Consider the following 20244-nt stretch of genomic DNA (forward strand, 5'->3'; position numbering starts at 1 on the left):
AGGCGCTGGATTCCTATATGGCCAACCAGAGTTCGAGTCCAGGCCTAATGGCCTGAAAATCATGCCAGATACATGTGCACGTGTGCCCCAAATCCCAAGAGAGTGGAGGAGAAGGGAGCGTGGCACGACCATCCCCCTGAGAGGTGATTTCTCATTTTCCCTCCCTCTGTTTCTCTGTTTCTTCCAGCAAGTGCACTTACCTTATGGAAAAAACCTGAGAAAAATAAATACACACACACACACACACACACACACTATGGTAAGTTTTAAAAAATTTAATTAATTTATTTTTATTAATTTCACATTGTATGTGAAGTCCCCATCATGATGTATACAGTATATGTGTCTTTTTTCAATAGAGAACATTTTCCATCTGTCAAGTGTTTCCTCTGCTATACTAACTTATTGAATTGAAATGACACTTCAGCTGCTTTTTAGCATTTTTAATGAGAGACGAATGGAAAGCAATGGATATCAAATGTTATGAAAATAATAGTAAGCTAGAAGTCACTAACATAATATATCACCATTCATAATGAAAGGGATTTGAGTCCCAGTTTATAGCGTACCCTTGCTTGAGTACTGATACCAGTAGGTACCGCTATAAATGATAGCTCTCTTCTGCTTCACTTGTAGCCAATACTGTGCTAAGGATTCAGAAAATCAACTTTCTCTGCCACAGTATAACGTTCTAAAAATGTATTAATGTTCCTACAGATGAAAAGAAGTGAAGAGTTTCTAACTGAAAATCAGAATCAAGAGGAAATAAGTATCCTTCGTTGTTGGAAATGTAGAAAATGTATAGCAAGTTCTGACTGTTTCATAAAATATCTTGAGAGTCAAGTGACTAAGGTGAGTATTGCTAACTCCAGTCTTGAAATAATTTCCTAGTATAACAGTCCTGTGGTCATGCCCAGACACACTCAGCCCATCATACTTGGTTAAGCTTTTACATTATATTTACCCAACCCCCTGAGAACATTCCAAAGTGGTATTCAAAAGGTATCTGACCTTCCACAGTTATAGTTAATTTTACTTGTAACTATAAATGTTAACATGACTTTAGGTGTAATAATATAGACATACGTTGGAGATAATAGCTCTTGTTTTTTACTCGCTCCGTGAGTGAACCTTAGTGATCACTGCACAATTAAATTCAGAATCCTAGTAAGAAATGGAAAACCTCTACTAGAGTTTTTTGTTTTTATTTTGTTTTATTTTTGTTGTTGTAACATTCAGTAGGGGTCTAGACAAGGTTTATGTTTAAAATGAAAGTAACCTTTAGGAAGACCGAAGTAATATTTAAATGCATTTGATTGGTCATCATGACTAAATAGAAATGTTGTTCTTAAAAGAACAAAAATCCGTAAATGTCTCTAAGAGCAATATCAAAGAGATACAAACTAGAAAGTAATCCATGGGTTTTGTAATCACTTGCCAGTGTTTTTTTTCTCTTCTTCGAAAAGCACACTCCATTTGTTTTGTTTTGTTGCCTCAGTCACACTTGGTAAGGATCGTTTCCTTTCCCCTCTTAACAAATCAGCAGCCTACCAGAACTGAAAATAGCAGGTAACTTTGACTACATACTTATTACATGCCAGACACTTTACAAACTAACTATATTTTAATTGGAAAACAAATGACAAGACCTTTCATGTTAAGAATATTTTATTGGTTATAGTTTACATAGAGTAAAAAATAAATGTTAACAGCTTCATAAACTTTATCAGCCCTGCTATGAATTATATCAAGATATACTACATTTCTGACACCCTAGACATTTGTCTTACCCTTTTCCAGGCAATGTTCTCCCTCTCACAAAGCAACCACTGTTTTGATGTCTACCACTATAGACTACTTTTGCTTGTTCTTGATCTTCATTAAAAGGGAATAATGCGAAAGCCTGACTTATTTTCCTCAGTATAATATCTTACAGATTAATTTATAGGGTTTTTTTGCATCTATCAGTATTTCCTGTTTTGCTAAATTGTTTGCTATTTATAAATATGCCGCAATTTATCCATTTTTTTTCTGCTGATGGACATTTGCGCCCATTTTGGTTTTAAGGTATGAATAAAACTGCTATCAAAATTTTGGTAAAAATCCTTTTATTTTTTTTTTTTTGTTATTCCATGGTTTCTTCTTGATATATAAATAGGAATGATTTTTTGGGGATATAGGGTCGGTATATTTTAACTTGTTTAGAAACTTCTACTAGCTTTCCAGGGTATATGTTCACTTCCAATTACTCTACATCTTTGCTAACACTTAGTATTTTCAGTTTTTTTTGTAGTTTTACCATCCTAATAGAGGCGTAGTTATATATCATCATGTTTTAATTTGCATCCACCTGGTGATTAATGATGTAGAATACCTTTTATGTGCTTATTGATTAGGCACTGTCTTAAATGCTTTATTTATATTATTCCTTACAGTAACTCTTTGAGGAAAGTATTCTGTCACCTCCATTTCAAAGATAAGGAAAGTGAGACACAGAAGTAAAAAATCTGCCTGAGTTCACACTGCTGCTAAGTAATAGAGCAACCATTGGACCGGACAGTGAGGCTCCAGAACCCAAGCTCAGAGGCTCCACACTCTACTGCTGCCTTGGGTCTTCCCTCAAGATATTGTACATTTTCACACCTTCTTAACAGAGTGTCTGGTTTTTATAAACTGGAGAGTTCTTGCTCATTCAGTTATTAGACAGATCCTTAGTGAGCAAGACCAGTTCAAGCACTGCTCTAGGATGTTTGGTGTGGGTAGTAGAAAAGAGTGATACAGAATCAGAAGAGCACATCCCAGTCTTCTAGAGGCTTTAACCTCAGGTTGGAAATAGGCCCACCTGCATAGCCTCAGCTATTGAGTATTGTAACAGAGTATGTGCAAAAACACATCTGCCTGGGGTTGTCACAGAAGGCTGCCTGACCAGACACACACACACACACACACACATTTTTTTCCAGAAAAGGTTTCATTAGGCCATAGTCCTCCCGCCTCAGCTTCTTGAATACCTGAGACTTCAAGCACAAGATATCAGGCTCAGCTTTTGAGGTAGGCCTGGAATCAATCCTGGGCCTCCCATGTGTCCTCAGCCTGCCTAGTAAAATTATCAGCCAGTATGCACTATATCTGCTAGGCCTACATGTGTATTTTTTCACTGCTTTTATTATATAATTTGTTAAAACCATAAAATTCACCCACTGTAATAATATTGGGTTGTCAGGAAAGTCATGATGCACTTTTGCATAGAAAAACAGAAAATTGTGTCATGACTTTCCCAATGACCTAGTATAACCTAATGATTTTTAGTTATGCATATTACTACTATTATACAGTTTTGAAACATTCTCCTTACCCTGAAAAGCTTCCTTACACTGGGTACAAACACACATTCCCAGAATCCTGAGAAGACAGAGAATTGGCTGTAAGAAGACAGGTGTGCCAGATCCTGTGGGGGCTTCTGTCTCCATCGCTCATGTACTCATGCCCTCTAAATTGAAACTCTCATAATGAAATAAAATATATAAAATTATAGATGTAATTTAAAATTATGTGAAAAAATGTCACATATACTAAAATATATATACCGAAAATAAAATACACATTTGTTACAATGACTGAAAACCAGACAAAGGAATAATTTAGTCTGTTAGTGGACGTATTGACATTCAGTTTTCTATATATCCTTGTTTAAATTATGCAAACCTGTTTTACATTTTACAAATTATATACCTCATGAAAACATTAAAGATGAACATGGAAGGATCTATTTTGGGACCAGCAGATGGCATAGTGGTTATGTCACTGGATTGCCACATGGGTTTACCGTAGTTTGAGGTCTGGACCTGGTGGCTTGAAAATCATACCAGGTGTATGTGCATGCATGCCCAAAATCCCAGGAGGAGAATGGAGGAGAAGGAATTGCCATGTGGCTATCCACCCAAGGGGGATTTCTCATTTTCCTTCTCACTGTCTCTGTCTCTCTCTCCCCAGGGGAGCACACATACCCTAAGGCAAAAACCTCTACCAAAAAAAAAATCTGTTTTAATTCAAGAAAACCATAAAATAAGTTGTTGGGACCTAAAAGTAGTTTTAGCAAATGCTGTGTCAAAAGGATGTTAAATTAATTCTGTTTTGTTTTGGTTTTAGGTTTTTGCCGTAGGGTGCATGCCCTGACTACAGAGAGTTAGAGACAGTGAGAGGGGATGTGAGAAATCACCCCTCAGAAGGGATGACCATGCCTCAAATCCTCTTCCATTTTTCTCCTGGGATCTTGGGCACACACACATTCGATCCTGGCATGATTTTTTCAAGCTACCAGGTCCAGGACTCAAATTACTGCTGGCCATGTGGGAATCCAATGCCTTAACAACCACAACACCAGCTGACCCAAAGATATTAAATTTATTAGCTATCAAATTAACTAAATTTATTACCTACTGAAGTTACTATACTATATATTATATGTGTGTTTCAGTAAATAAATTTGCACTGTAGTTTGTTGTTCTGAGATTGCTGTTTTTTCTCAGTATCACTGTGTTTAAGTGTAGTTTTAGTTTATTTTCATTAACTTCATCCATGATAGAATGCCTGTGTATGTATTTGGAAGGTTTGGTCACTGTGATCCCCTTCCTTCAGTCCTCTAGCCCATCAGATCCTGGGCACTCACACATTCACATAATCCCTAGCATGCTTTTTTAGGCTCAGCAGAGGCTAGGGATTTGAACCACATCTCCATGTAGGATCAGGCTTCTTTTGACCAGTAGCTCTGTGCCACGGACCAGCCCTTCATCAGCATTTTATATCTCATTCTCAAATACATTTGTATTTTCTCTGAACGGTCTTTTTCTTGCCTGTTTTTCTATTAGGTGGTTTGGTTATTGATTGTATTCTAAATACTAATTCTTTGTTAGTGATTACATTAACATACTTTCTCAGTTTACATAGCATTTATTTCACTCCTATGGTATCTTTTGATAAATAGGAGTTCATAATATAATTTAGATGAATTTATTATTTTTCCTTTATGTTCTGTGCTTTTTTGTTTAAGAAATTCTTTTATATTCTGAGAAAGACAATTTTACTTTTCTTCTACTGAATACTAAAATTGAGATAGGAAAATTTCCTCATGTGTTCTTCTGAACAGTAAGTATATTTCTTAGTCACTCGTATACTGAGGTTGTAACCCAGATTTATATAGGGGTCCTTAGGTGATCTCACTCTGAGCAAGCCCTGGCTCTACTTCCTGTTTTCCAAACCCCACGAAAACAGGAAATCACTCTCAGAACAACACAGAGGACAAGAGAACAGGACATAGTATCCATAGCTGTTGGTTTTAAGGGCCACACCCCTTTACCCTTCACATTCTGCCTTTAACCCCTCACAAAACTAGGAACTAGACTTGGCTGTGGTCTTGGCTACAGAACGGCCAAGTACCTCCGAAACCAAGATTGCTACAGGAAACAGCAAAAATGCAGTCTTGTCTGCTTTCATAATACTGAGCAGGTGTATCAGCTTAGTGAAAGCTCGGTCATGTGAGGATCTTCAGCTGTAAGGGAATCTGGGACATTGGAGCTTTACTTCCCAGTGACCAATGTGCAGTAAAGCATGAGGTAGAATTTAGAAAGGAATTTTGAAATAATTTACCATGCCCACATGGAAAAAGAGGGACCTCTTTCCTGTCTTTAGGCCTGAGTTACATATAAGAACAAAACACAAAATAACAAAAACCCTAAAAACATAAAAATAAAGCAACAGAAATGGTCTCCATTTGTGCAGTGTGTGGTAAGGAATGTTGTCCTTGGTTTCTGTCAGTTTCATTATGGTTTTGGACATGTCAAGTTTATATAACTTAAAAATATTCAGGGAACCAGCAGTTAGCGTAATGGCTATGGCGCTGGATTCCCACGTAGTCGACCGCGGTTCGTGTCCCGGACCCGGTGGCTTAAACCTCACGCCGGGCGCGTGTGCGTGCGGGCCCAAGATCCCGAGAGGAGAATGGAGGAGAAGGGATTGCGGCGTGACCATCCCCCCTGGGGGGTGATTTCTCACTTTCTGTCTCTATGTCTCTCTCTGTCTGTCTGGCGAGCGCACGCGCCCTACAGTGAAAATCTCTCAAAAAAAAAAAAATATTCAAATAATTGGGTAAAAGTGGATGGCATAATGGTTACATTGCTGGATTCCCACGTAATCAACTGTGATTTGAACCCCAGACCCGGCGACTTAAACTCATGTGCACATGTGCCCAAAATCCCAAGAGGAGAATGGAGGAGAAGGGATTGCAGTGTGGCCATCCCTCCTCAGGGCTGACTTCTCACTTTCTGTCTCTCTGTCTGTCTCTGTTGGGTGAGTGCACATGTCCTATAGCAAAAATCTTTCTAAAATATAAATATATTTATTTATTTATTTTCAGAGAATTGAGACTGCTTGCATATGAGATTCAGAACAGAGATCTAAGCTAAAAGTATGAATTTGAAAGTCATCAGCATATAATTGGTGAATGAAGCAATGAGGGTAGATCATATCATCATGTAGCAAGTGAATGGAGTGAGAGAGAAGAGGATCTAGGAACACTTATAAAATAGATAGAAAAAAAGAAACTCAGAGAAGAATACCCTTCCCTCCCCCAAAAAAGGAATAAAAAGTAGGATACAGTGTCAGAGGATTCATAGTGGAAAATCTTCCAGAAAAAAAGGATTTTTTTTTTCTGGTGAATGTTGTGGGGAAAGTTAAAAGACCACGTTGCCTTCTTCAATGTGCATTTATAAACAATACAATCCTAGAGGATCCTAGTCTGTGAAAGGCACCCCCTGGATTTGTGCAGAGTTGGCATAAAATGGTATGTTAAGACTCTGAATGAGAATTAAAAGTGTGCACTGTCAGTGGTCAATGTTCATTATAGATGTGAAATCATAAGGGCAGATAACCAAATTCCAGTGGGCTGAGGAAATGGGGAACTGAAGAATAATCCAGCACTTACTCTAAAGCACCCTCATTATTCTTTATCTATCATCAAGCTGTGAAGTGTTTCATCTTTTATAACACCATTGCCAATTTAGTGCCTTACATGATTGATGAATGTTAAATTGTTTATTGGATTATATGCCTCCTTCACCTTTTTTGGTTCGATAATTTATTTTTTCTCCAGCTTTATTAATCTGATTGTATGTTTCCTTTGATGGCTGTAATACTGAAATAAATTATATTTTTATTACTCATTACATTTTAAATATTTTCTATCCTCTTATTGTCAGCATGTATTTATTTTATACGTATGTCCTACTACATTTTATGGATTGAACTGTGCTATCCCACATTCATTTATTGAAGCCTCAGTAAGACTACATCTTCAGATAAGGTCTTTTTTTTTTTTTTTTCTTTTTCTCCGAGAGAGATTTTTTGCTATAGGGTGTGTGCACTCACTAGACAGACAGACAGAAAGCAAGAAATTGTCCCCTTCCCCCGTGGGGGGGGGACATGCTACAGTCCCCTCTCCTTCATTCTCCTCTTGGAATTTGGGCTATGCACACACATGCACTTGGCGTGAGTCTAAGCCACCAGGTCTAGGACTCAACCCATGGTCGACTATGTGGGAGTCCATTAGCATAACCATTATGCCATCTGTTGGTCCCCTCAGATAAGGTATTTAGGAGGTGATTAAGGTTAGCTGAGGTCATAAGAGTTGGACCCTACCCTAGAACTGTGGCCTTATCAGAAGAAAAAGAGAGAGAGATGATTTGAGGACACAAGGAGAAGGTAGCCATCTACAAGCTAGGAAGAAAATCCCCACAAAACCTGAACATTCTGGCTTCCCAGTCTGGAACTGTTAGCCTCCAGAACTGTGAGAAGAGAAATTTCCATTGTTTAAATCAGTCAGTCTACAGTATTTTGTTATGAAAACCTGAGCAGACTAAGATACCACAGGTCTTGTAATATTATGGTACCAAAAATTGAAAGATGAGCAGAAGAAAGGCAGTCTGTTCTTGTGAACATTTTAGGATTTATAATTGATTATTAATATTACATCAATGTGTTAATCTAATTAATTATAGTTATAATAGAAACATGGATAGACCATAATTAAAATAAATATATTGAGTTAATATTGATAATATTGACCATAGAAATATTAAATATTGCCCACTCATAGAAATATTAAATTATTATATAAGTGGCAAAAAAGAAAAGTATAGGGCATTGTAAGAGTAAGCTATAAATGGGGTGTTGGACCTTACTGTTGAGTTGAAGGCTTTTCCACTTCAAGAGGGAGCAACTTGTGTGGAAATATGATAGATGAGCCAGTGAAGAGAAAACGGGAGGGACAATATTCCAAACTTTAGGACCAGCAAAGACCAAAGACTCTGTAGTGGACTCATGGAAGTAAAAGAGATTGCAATGGCTGGGTTCAGAAATCAAGCGTGAGTTTAAAAAATATAAAGCTAGAAAGATGGATACTAGTCGGATAATTTCTGACCTTAAGTCAAACCCAAGACTTCACTTATTATCCTAAGACTTCCCAAAGTGTCTGAGAGGAAGTGCCATGGCCTTTAAGTTTTAAGAAGATCATTTTGATTATACTGTAAAGCATGAATTAGAAAGGTAGTAGATTGGTATAGGGAGCCTGTCTGTTTTTAAGTGAGGTTTTTTTCCTTTTTCTTTCTCTTTCTTTCTTTCTTTCTTTTTTTTTTTTTTCATTTATTGGGACCTGTTGATTAAAAAAGATTTTCACCTTTGTAGTATCTTCTCAAAGTGCCGCTATAATAGAAAAACCAGGAAGGCCAATATATTTTTTCCCGTACATTTGTAACACTTTAATAATGTACATCTTAATGATATTTTCCCTGTGGTATGTACAGCTACGGTAGATAAATAATATAGTTGGCTAGCTTTTTAAAATTTTTTTTGGAGAGGTTTTTGACATAGAGCACTTGCACTCGCCAGACAGACAGAGAGAGACAGAGACAGAAAGCGAGAAATCACCCCCCAGGGGGGAATGGCCACGCCTCAATCCCTTCTCCATTCTCCTCTCTGGATCTTGGGCATGCACGCACATGTGCTCGGTGTGAGTTTAAGCCACCGGGTCCGGGTCGCGTACCACCGTCGACTACGTGGGAGTCCAGCGACATAGCCATTACGCTAACTGGTGGTCCCAGTTGGCTTGCTTTTAACAAATTAGCCAAGAGAAGGTTATTACTTACTTTGGAAATATCATGTGTCAAATATCTATCAGAATATTAAATAATAATATTGTTCTTTCATGTTTTAAATTTAACCTGTTCCACTTAATTAAAAATCTAAATATCATGTAATGATAAAAGATAATGCATCAAATTTGTGATGCATCAAATTTTAAAATTAAATGATGTTCTCATTGTACATAGCACCTTACAAGGTTCCCTACCCTTAAAGGAAAAACAAAATTAACAATGCATTAGCTCCCCCTGCTGCTTGAACAATTTATTTCATTTAGAAACATTTTGTCAACATTTTTCTGATAGTATTGGGAGAAACTGAATGTTACCTTTTCTTCTTTTCCTTCTTCCATTCACCCACTTGATACATTTGAGACATGAAAAATCTGTCTAGGAAGGTGTTTTACTATTCCTAGTGAAACAGTGTTTCTAACTATCAGAATACCTGTTCTGTTACTACTTTAAAGACTTTAATTTCATCAGATCAGATTGTTTCCCATTCATTATTTGTCTTAAAATATGTTTATTAAAACTTATTTTATCTTATATATTTATATTTATGAAATTTTAAAAAATTAAGTGACATAAGACTTAGGTACTGAATTATCAGTTTACCTGTAAAATTTTATTGGAAATAAACATCACAAATAATCATACACATATTTTTTGTAAAGCTACATATATTTAAATGTAGGTAAAGTAGTTGGCAGTCTCATTTATAATTGGTTGCCCTTTTTTACCTAAGCTCCCTGAATTTTTTTTTTTCTTTTTTTGGAGAGGTTTTTTTTTTTTTTTTTGCTATAGGGCGAGGGCATTCACCAGAAAGCGGGCGAGTGCATTCACCAGACAGACAGAGAGAGACATAGAGACAGAAAGCGAGAAATCACCCCCCAGGGGGGATGGTCACGCCGCAATCCCCTCTCCTCCATTCTCCTCTCGGGATCTTGGGCACGCACGCATACTTGCCCAGTGTGAGTTTTAAGCCACCGGGTCTGGGAAACGAACCGCGGTCGACTACATGGGAGTCCAGCGACATAGCCATTACGCTAACTGCTGGTTCCCCTAAGCTCCCTAAATTTTCAGAAAAGTAAACCATACTGTCTCTCTTATAGTCACAAACAAAATTATAACAAATATTTTGATAATTATCTTTAAATTCAGTTTCTTGACATTTTCAAAGTTGTCTATTAACTGTCAGAAACTATGGAGTGTGAGTAAAAATCTTCTGATATGTAAAGTAAATGTAGGAAAAGGTAAAATAAATTTTAAATTTTTAAAAAAGAAAAGTAAATGATACTCTCTATATACTCCGCCCAGCTATTTATGATCCTCCCATCCTGTCAGTTTCTATTACTGATTTTATCTTTTTGAAATGAAAGTATGCTTTAACTTTTTAAATAGTTAAAGAAAATGTGTGCTTTTTAAATATTTACAGTTCTCAAATGAAGAGGTTGGGTGTATAGGTGTGGAGGTTTAATTGCAGAAATCAGCTATGAGATTTTTTTTCTAAACCAGTATCTTCCAACATAAATTAGTGCATTGTTTCTTATTCATTTAAAAATAAGTTTTCTCTCACTTTTAATTTTGCCTTTTTGTAAGCTTAAGGAAGAAAATAACCATGTCAGCCTTAAAACAACTCAGATTAGAGATATACGAAAGTCTATTGTCCTAAAATCTCGTAGTATTTGGTATAGGTGTTAACAGTGGGAGCTCACTGGCAGAGATATTAATTCTGAAGCCTGCGCGCGTGGATGGGAATCTTCTCCAGTTACTCTGTGCCTTTGATTAGCTTCTTAAAACTTATTTATCAGTACTTTCTCTTGTTGCAGTTTCTTCATTTGTATCATAAGAAAACAGTGCCTGGGGCATAGTATAAGCACAATGTAAATGTTGGTTACTTAGTATAAATAAGAAAAACAAATACACTGTAAAACTTTCCTTCATTTCTACAGTTGACTCCAATGTTTATTCACTTAGTAATGTTCATAAAGCATTTAAAGAATTTATAATGGATAGTTCTTTCTTAGTGATATGTGATTCAGTATCATAACTGATGTATATGTATAATGAAATACTACCCATAAGGAACTCAATATAATTCCTGGCAGGTTAAGTAAATCTCTTTACTCACTGTTATGGTAAACAGTGTATCTAATCTAATAATCACTCAATAGATATTGACAGGTTGATTGCCTTTAACCTTTTTGACATTAATGATCTATTATTCTTTCTACCATTACAGAATTTTTCCTTCTCTTTTTTCCTCTCCTTTCCTCAAATTGGTAACAAAATTGTGCAAAGTCAGAAAAAAATCAGCATTTAATAATGGAAAAATAACTTTGCCAATTCCAGGTCATATACTCTGAAAGAGATTTTTAAAGAATTCATTAAAGTTGTGCAAGTCTGTGTAACTGTCATCCTCTAATAGAAAGAGCTAATGTGTAGGATTGTGGATGTTTTACAAGATTAATTCTATTCTTCAAAAACTTTATTCATGGACCAGCAGTTAGCGTAATGGCTATGTTGCTGGACTCCCATGTAGTTGACTGCGGTTCATGTCCCGGACCTGGGGGCTTAAAACTCACGCCGGGCGCGTGTGCGTGTGTGCCCAAGATCCCTAGAGGAGAATGGAGGAGAGGGGATTGCAGCATGGCTATCTCCCCTGGGGGGTGGGGGTGATTTCTCGCTTTCTGTCTCTTTGTCTCTCTCTGTCTGGTGAGTGCACGCACCCTATAGAAAAAAAAAGAAAACTCTCCAAAAAAAAAAAAGAAAGAAAGAAACTTTATCCATACCTTCTTTTTGTTTCTAAGACAAAGTATTTAGGTAAAGCTACATTATTTATTTTTATTGAATAACCTCCTAAGATTCTTTAAAATTTTTCCTAAGTTTCTTTCAGAAATAAAGTTGTGGGGCCAGCAGATGGCACAGCAGTTAAATCACTGGGCTCTCACATGGTGGACTACAGTTTGAGTACTGGACAAAAATGTCTGAATGCTTATTCCTATTTTCCAAAATCCCTTCTAAAAGGCCTGGGGGGAGTCATGCAAACAAACAGTAACAGGCCATTTTTTCCATTAATAGGATTCTTCGTACATCCTGTCCCTGGCACATAGTATCTTTGAGATCTCTATTTCAACCCATTACAGTATTTTGTTTTCCTTATCTCTTCCCAAGACACAGAATTTCCCTTTCCTTGAGATGCAGATTAAGCATTTCTTTACTAATCTTTTCCTAAGACAAAGATCTACCCTTCCAAACACCAACCTAAAAATTGTGGAATTTATCTATAACCTACAAGCCACCTCCTCATCCCACCCCAACCCCTGCTTCCACATGTCCCACCTTTTTTGGGCCAGGCCAATGGAAATCTCTTCACTAATTTTGTCTGTCACTCTCGAAATTAAATAAAAGGAACCCATGTACCTGATTACCCTGAGAATGGTGTGTTTGCCACCTCCTCTCTGGGCCTAGGTCACTCATATTCTGCTTGGAAATAAACTGCATTAATTATTAATTATTGGGATCAGCGGTTGGCATAATGGCTGTGTTGCTGGACTCCCATGTAGTTGACTGTGGTTCGAGTCCCGGACCCAGTGACTTGAACTCATGCTGGACGCGTGTACGTGCGTGCCCAAGATCCCAAGAGAAGAATGGAGGAGAAAGGATTGCAGTATGACCATCCCTCCTGGGCGGGTGATTTCTCGCTTTCTGTTTCTCTGTCTCTCTCTTTCTGGTGAGCACACACACCCTGTAGCAAAAAACTCTCAAAAACTATTAATTATTAATTTTTTAGAATTGGTTATTTTCCATCAAAAATAACCTGTGCACACACATGTGCATGCATGCCCAAGGTCCCAAAGGAGAATGGAGAAGGGATTGCGGCATGGCCATCCCTGTTAGGGGGTGATTTCTCACTATCCCTTTCACTGTCCCCCTCTTTCTGATGAGCATTTGTGCCCTAAGGCAAAAACCACTTTAAAATAAATGAAAAAATAAAGTTGTATATCCCACGTATATATGTTATAATGGATTTTGACCCATATAAGACCAAATTATTTAGAATTCATATTTTTAAATGAAAATTTTATAACAGTGCAGAAGGTGAAAACAAACATGCTGTCACTCTGGGATGTGGCCCAGGAAGTACACATTTTTAGAATGTGCCTCTGATACTGATGATCTAGGGACCACATTTAGGGAAAAAAACCTGTTCTAAGGTGGCCCTTCACTGAGCACAAATCTCGATTTTGACTTTCTTCACAAGTGCTAATCAAAATAGAATCTTGAACTTACCAGGGCTTTGCTCTTAGATTTCAAATACATTGTGAAAATTCACATACCCAGATTTTTTTTTTTTTTTTTTTTGGAGAGATTTTCACTATAGGGCGCGTGCGCTCGCCAGACAGACAGAGAGAGACATTAGAGTCAGAAAGCGAGAAATCACCCCCCAGGGGGGATGGTCACGCAGCAATCCCTTCTCCTCCATTCTCCTCTCGGGATCCTGGGCACGCACGCACACGCGCCCGGCGTGAGTTTTAAGCCACCAGGTCCGGGACGCGAACCGCGGTCGACTACGTGGGAGTCCAGCGACATAGCCTTTACACTAACTGCTGGTTCCCCAGATTTTTTTGAATAACTAAAATTTGAAGGACAAGAATTGCCAATGACTGAACAATGCCAGAATTTCTCCCTTTCAGGGCAGTTGTGGTACACTCATTAGCATTTGTATTGTATTGGAGGTTTAGAAGAAAAGATCCAAAGGTGTTTGCCTATTTTTATGCCATGTGCTTGTTGCTGAACCAATAGAGACCCATTTTGACTTGAAGTTGTCTTATGCTAAAATAGAAGATAGTTACCTTGAAGTCTCTGAAAGAAGCTAAAGGATGTTCTGTCCAGATCAAAGTGAGTGGTGATTAAAGGCAGACTGCTCTTCCTGAGTGCATGTGTTCAAATCCCATGGGGACCTACCGCCTGTCGGTTATCTCCTTGGGCAACTTAACCAACTCCCTAAGCTTCAAGTTTCCCATCTGTAAGATGAATCAGTAAAAGTAACTTTATCATGATACGGTGGCAATTAAAGGAGAAAGTATACTGTCTCATTCTGCTATTGTATGACAGAAATACCTCGTTTTTTTGTTTGTTTTTTTTTTTTCTACAAATAATAGAGACTGGCTATGTCACAACATAGTCAACAGAAGCAGGGAGATTAGTGGGCACACAAAGTGAGAGGGAGAAGAGAGAGAGAGAGATACCTGAGGGATAGCCATCTTCCTTTCTACCAGGAAGGAAAGTTTCTGGTGGAAACTAGCTTCTTCTCCTGGTTAGTTCTGGAGAACTAACCCAGTCTCCAGAGACAGATCTGTCAGTTCCATGAGGGTGAGGCCTCCATGATGCAGTCACTGCCCACTAGGTCTCACCACCTTCAACCTTGGGGGCCAAATTCCTAAACATGAGCATCCATGTAAAACAATTCTCACTACTCCTAGCACATAGAACTTCCTTTTCCATCTAGATCAATTCCTTGAATTGGTCCTAGTCCTCGATTAGTTAAATTTGTAGTTTTTAGTCTCTGTTAGCTTTACTCTTGGTTACTTCTGAAAGTTTTTCTTTTTTTTTTTTTTGTTTGAATGAATTAAAAGCAACGTTTAAAATCTGAAGCCATTAGGAGGGCAGTTTAGATCAAGCCATTAGTAAATAGACTTTTCAAAAGATTTATTAGTTCTTCAGAAGCACATGGCAGGGAGGAGGTCAGACCTACTTCCTGTTACTGCTGTTTCTCAGTGTGCCAAGGTCACATATTTTGGTAATGTGTCCCGAGCTCCATCATTCCCTGTCCCCATTCATGCAGTAGCATGTTCACCAAGTAGTTCGATAGCAACTCTTTATTTGGCCATTTGAAGAAAGCATATAAAATCAGACATTGAAGGCTGGAAAGTTGTAATGAATGGTTCTATTTCATCTCACACAGAAAAGGAAGAATAGGGCACTGGAGCTCTCCATTCAGTCACTTAGTGCTGAATTTTAAATTTCACTTGATAAACTCAATGAAAGGGAGGTATTTTGTTTTCTATCACAAGTAGTTACTCCATATACTTATGATCTTCTTTGTAGGTTTATTTTTGGAAACAAGAGTAAGAAAAGGAAGGTGGTATATATTTTCTTTGTACTTAACATTGAAATAATTTTTTAGTTTTATTTAAAAATGAGGTTTATGAAATATGTTCAGAACTGGTAATTATTAATATAATTCATTTTTATGTAACAGGATAGACATGATTCAGTTGATGTTCAAAATACTTGTCATGTATGGCACATGAATACAGAAGCTCTTCCAGAATGGATAAACTGCCTCATACAAAAAGTGAGTTTCTTCATTTCAGTAAAATTAGACATACACAACTTCCAGTATGTTTTTCCCCTTATTTTATAGCTACTTTTCTTGGATATATTATTTCAAGGCATATGAAAAGTTGTAATACTCTTGATTGTATTTATCAACTTCTTCCCTGTGAGTGGAGTGCTTCAGGTACTTTTCTGTCTCATATTTTACACTCAGTATTCCTCATTCCTTGAATGCTGTTCCCACAAATATTTACCCAGTTTGTTCCCTCATTTCCATAGTTCTTTATTTTCAATGAGACCCTGCCTCTCCAACCTGTAAACTTCTTCTCCCACCCATCACCCCTCTTGACATTTCCCTTTCCCCTTCTCTACATTATATAACTGTATTTACAGACATAACCATATTGTAAGTAGAAGAGATCACCTACTTATATATACATAAGTATATACATTACCTAAGTATATGTAGTATTATACACACACATACATTCACACACACATGTAGAGCTTATTTACCTTGTTGATTGTTGAGCTCCCCCACTTTTAAGCTCCATGAAGATTTTTATTTTTTAAAAAATTGTGATTTTTGTTTTTTACTAGTGTGTAATAATTGTACATATTCCTTAATCAGCATCCCTCTGTTTCCCTGTCCCACCCCCATTCTTCCCAGCCTTTAGCTGTCACTCTTCATCTCTCCCTCTATGAGTCCAGTTTTTTTTCCAGATTTCACATGTGGGGGAGAACATGTGATATTTCTCTTTCTGTGCTTGGCTTATTTCATTTAATATGTCTTCCAGGCTCATCCATTTAACAACAAATGATAGGATTTTATCCTTTTCAATGACTTAATAGTTCCATGAAGTTTTTTTATATCTTAGTCAATACTGCATCATCAGCACTGAAAGAGGGCCTGTTGAGTGAATGAAATATTCAGCATGTATTGCTCATGTAGAAATACATATGTATATGCACATACATACAAAACTGAATACTTAATGACTTGATGATAAAAATCAAAGTGAAAATACCATAAAGGATACTTAATGAAATTAATGAGAACTCTTAGTATTAACAGGATGATATCACAATCCTTCATAATTCAAAACGCTTGTCCTAGAATAATATAAGTAATATCAGTATCATTTCTGGAAAAGTAACCATATCATTCTAAACTGAATAGCTCACTTTTTTGTTTAAAAAAACAAAAACTGATAGATATTTCTTGTATCCATTCTCACATTTTAATGATTTCCTGGGGGTAAACCAGTGCACCAATTTTAAGTGTCCTAAACTTCACAAAATATGATACTGCAGATGTTCCACTATCTGTTGAATGATTATTTTAAGCCAGTTCATTATTAAAGTCCAATCTGAGTAGAGAAAATGCACTGTCTGATGTATGCAATCAATATCTTTTGGTTGTATGTAAAAAGCCAGGAAGAGCTTTATTCTGTTGGTTGGGTAAATTCCCTCCCACAGTGTTTGGTATGCAAGAAGTGTATCAAAACAGACACTTTTCTGTGAGATTTTACTTGCAAATTAAGCTCTCTAGACTGATTTGTTTCCTGGTTCCATAGTGTATTTCTCTTTTCATTAGTTCACACTGTATCCATATTCAGCCTATTGTTTAAAAGACTCTCTTTTGGAACTTTTCAGAGTATTGTTCTGATGAGCAGGGATTGCAACATGTTATCTTCTAGAACTTTGGAGCTGCTTATCTCTATTTATTGGAAGGGTTGTTTTCATTTACTGTTCTGTCTGCTAATCAGAAAACAGAAAGCTAGCCTTTTCTGTTGCATAGAAAACTTTCATGTGATTGGCTTTTTATTTTATTTTTTTTCTTTACACACACATTCTCTTTGGTTACTTTACAATGAAGTCATTGTCCTTATTTTCCTTTATTACCTGTAGGCCCAGTGGACAGTTGGAAAACTGAATTGCCCTTTCTGTGGGGCCCGTTTAGGGGGCTTTAATTTTGTCAGCACTCCAAAATGTTCCTGTGGCCAGCTTGCAGCTGTACATCTCTCCAAGAGCCGGACCGATTTTCAGCCAGCAGAGGCAGGCAGACTAATGAGACCATCGCTGAAGTACTTGTCACATCCTGGAGTTCAGTCAGGTTGTGACAAGGAAACTCTGCTGACAGGTGGTAGCTCCAAAAGCAGAAATCACAGGCTTTTAAACATGGCCCAAAATAATAATGGCCCTGGAAGATTAACAGACGCACTCTGCCTAGAGGTGAGAGCAACATATTTTGAGATGAAGAACAAAAAACTGCTCTTCAAAGCATCTGATCCAAAATACCAGCTTTTTGTTCCCCAGCTTCTGACTGGCAGATGTACTACAAGAGCTTTTCATAGAAAATCACACAGTCTGGATCTGAACATCAATGAGAAACTGACTTTATTACCCACTTTATATGAAATTCATAGTAAGACTACTGCCTATCCCAGGCTAAATGAAACACAGCCTATTGACCTTTCAGGCTTGCCTTTACAATCTAGTAAAAATGGCTGTTCCTTTCAGAACTCATCGAGTTTTGATCCTGACATGCTGCTGCAAAGATTTTCAGTGGCTCCCCGTGAAACCCAGACACAAAGAGGAAGCGAATTTCAGTGTGGTCTGGAAGCTTCTTCAGTGTACTCTGACCATGCTAGCGCGAATAACCTGACTTTCGTGATGGACCTGCCCTCAGCTGGCAGGAGCATGCTGGAGGCCTCAGACCAAGAAGAACACCTCTCCCCACTGGACTTCCTGCGTTCAGCCAGTTTTTCATTGGGCACCATTAATCAGAGGCTCAATAAGAGAGAAAGGAGCAAGTTGAAGAATCTAAGAAGGAAACAACGAAGGCATGAAAGATGGCTACAGAAGCAGGTAAGTTTTTTTAAAAATCGTTTAAAAAATTTTATAAATTATAATATTATAAATATTAGAGTTTGGGGAGTGGAGCTAACTTTGAAGAACTATATTATAAATATTGCGTTTTAATTATTTTGTCGTGGTAATTCTCTCTAGGTATACTTAAACGTGCAGCCCTGTTATAGTTGACAAGTACAGCCCTGTCTCTATGCTTCACACATGTTTAGGAAAAGCCCCTTTTGTGCAGTTTTTCCCAGTTCTGCTGATGTTTTAGAGAAGAAACATTAATTGCATGATATCGAGACTGGATTTTCACATACATTTTAAATTTGTTATATGTCAAGATTGTTTTGCAGTGATTTTATTTCAAGTTAAGCGGAAACATTTTTCTTGCAGTAAATCCAGTCAGGTGACACATTCATTGACTTTTCATCAAATTTAGCTTAAGTGGATATTTTCAAGGAGCCTTATATAATCATGTGTCCATAGGATCCAGATACAGTTAACTGTGTTAACTTGTGAAAATTACCTAAAGGATGGACTGAACTGAAAGGAAGTTTTTAGGAGATTCTTCTTCTCTATGTTTTAAAACACTTCTTTGCCCATAATATGTGCCAGGGTGGGTTGTATGAAGGTGCTAGACAGTAAGTGTTAGATGCTGTGAGAACTTTTAAAGTCAAAGAATGAGAAGCTCAAGAAAATTTGGAAACCCTCAAGCTATATTTCTGTATAAACTATTTTTTAAAAATTGCCTTCAATATGTACTTGTTAGTTAATTGAGAGTAGCCCTCATTAGTCAGTGTACTAAGTATTAATATTGTCCCCAAACTATAGAAAGATAAAACTTAATGTAATAGTTCCTTCTTTTAAAGTGAAGGTTAAGTTAAGTGAAGTCACTGTGGCTTCTGATCCTAATCATAGAGTAAAAAAAAATTAAATTACTGCTTTGAGTACCTCAATCAGATTAGGTTACATAATTATACTTATAGATAATTGTGTATTATATTTTTATCTGGCTATTAACAGAATTATTTCAGTTCAGTCTATTTGCAAGTGATAGTGTAATATGACATCAAAGTGTATTTTATAGAATGTAAAAAATAAATATGATTTGGCATCAGTATACTATACCTCACAGTTTAATTTACTGAAACTATAAAACTCAAAACTTTAATTGAGAATTTAATAAATACCTAAATTGGTGATGATCATACATTAAGTGGGTATTCAGAAAGAATATCATAAAAAATAATTATTGTAATGTTGAGGGATCTAAAAATTATTCTCTAAGAGATCGAAATTTTAGAGTTATGACCATTATACATACAACTTTATTGTAAATATATGCAAATGATAACTTTGCAATTTTAAAAATGTGTTTAATTCTTGAATTCTTGGAATAGGTACATCTGAGAGCCTTTGACTTTATTATTGATCTCTTTCCAGAATGGAAATGCTCTATTTTATTGTTTGGAGCAATAAAAGGAACATTGATGTTTTTGGAATTTTTTTTTTTATTTATTTCAGTTTTTGTATAGACAATGTTTTTTTTTTTAATTCATTCATAGACATGTGACTTGACCAATTTGCTTAGCTAATGATCAGAATTAATGAGTCTTAGACCTGTGACAGGGTAGTGTAGGGTGACATGGCAGAAAACTAATAGATTTGATTGTTTGCACAGAAGCTACAGCAAACAAATGCCCACTGTTTCTGGCAAAATAATTTGAAAGAGTAGAGCTGCAGAGAAATTTTGTGAGTCAGTGATGTGAGTACACACCCTGGTTACAGCCAGAAAAAAAAAAGTCATAATTTTAAAAAGTTAGTCTCACTAATTCAAGGAAAAAGTCAAAAC

General features: G+C 36.8%; 1 protein-coding gene across 3 annotated transcripts in view; it reads left to right on the forward strand.

Moving 5' to 3' along the window:
* The first annotated feature begins 717 nt into the window (after positions 1 to 717).
* RNF180 (ring finger protein 180) overlaps positions 718 to 20244 on the forward strand; it is a 199984-nt gene continuing 180457 nt past the window's right edge. For all 3 annotated transcript variants that reach the window (XM_027775062.1, XM_027775059.1, XM_027775061.1), the window contains exons 1-3: positions 718 to 852; positions 15457 to 15552; positions 17445 to 18404. In XM_027775062.1, the coding sequence (XP_027630863.1) occupies positions 718 to 852; positions 15457 to 15552; positions 17445 to 18404 (1191 nt within the window). The remainder of the gene's footprint in view (positions 853 to 15456; positions 15553 to 17444; positions 18405 to 20244) is intronic.

The sequence above is a fragment of the Tupaia chinensis genome, unplaced genomic scaffold, assembly GCF_000334495.1.
Source record: "Tupaia chinensis unplaced genomic scaffold, TupChi_1.0 Scaffold000516_1, whole genome shotgun sequence".
In the NCBI taxonomy this organism is placed as follows: Eukaryota; Metazoa; Chordata; class Mammalia; order Scandentia; family Tupaiidae; genus Tupaia; species Tupaia belangeri.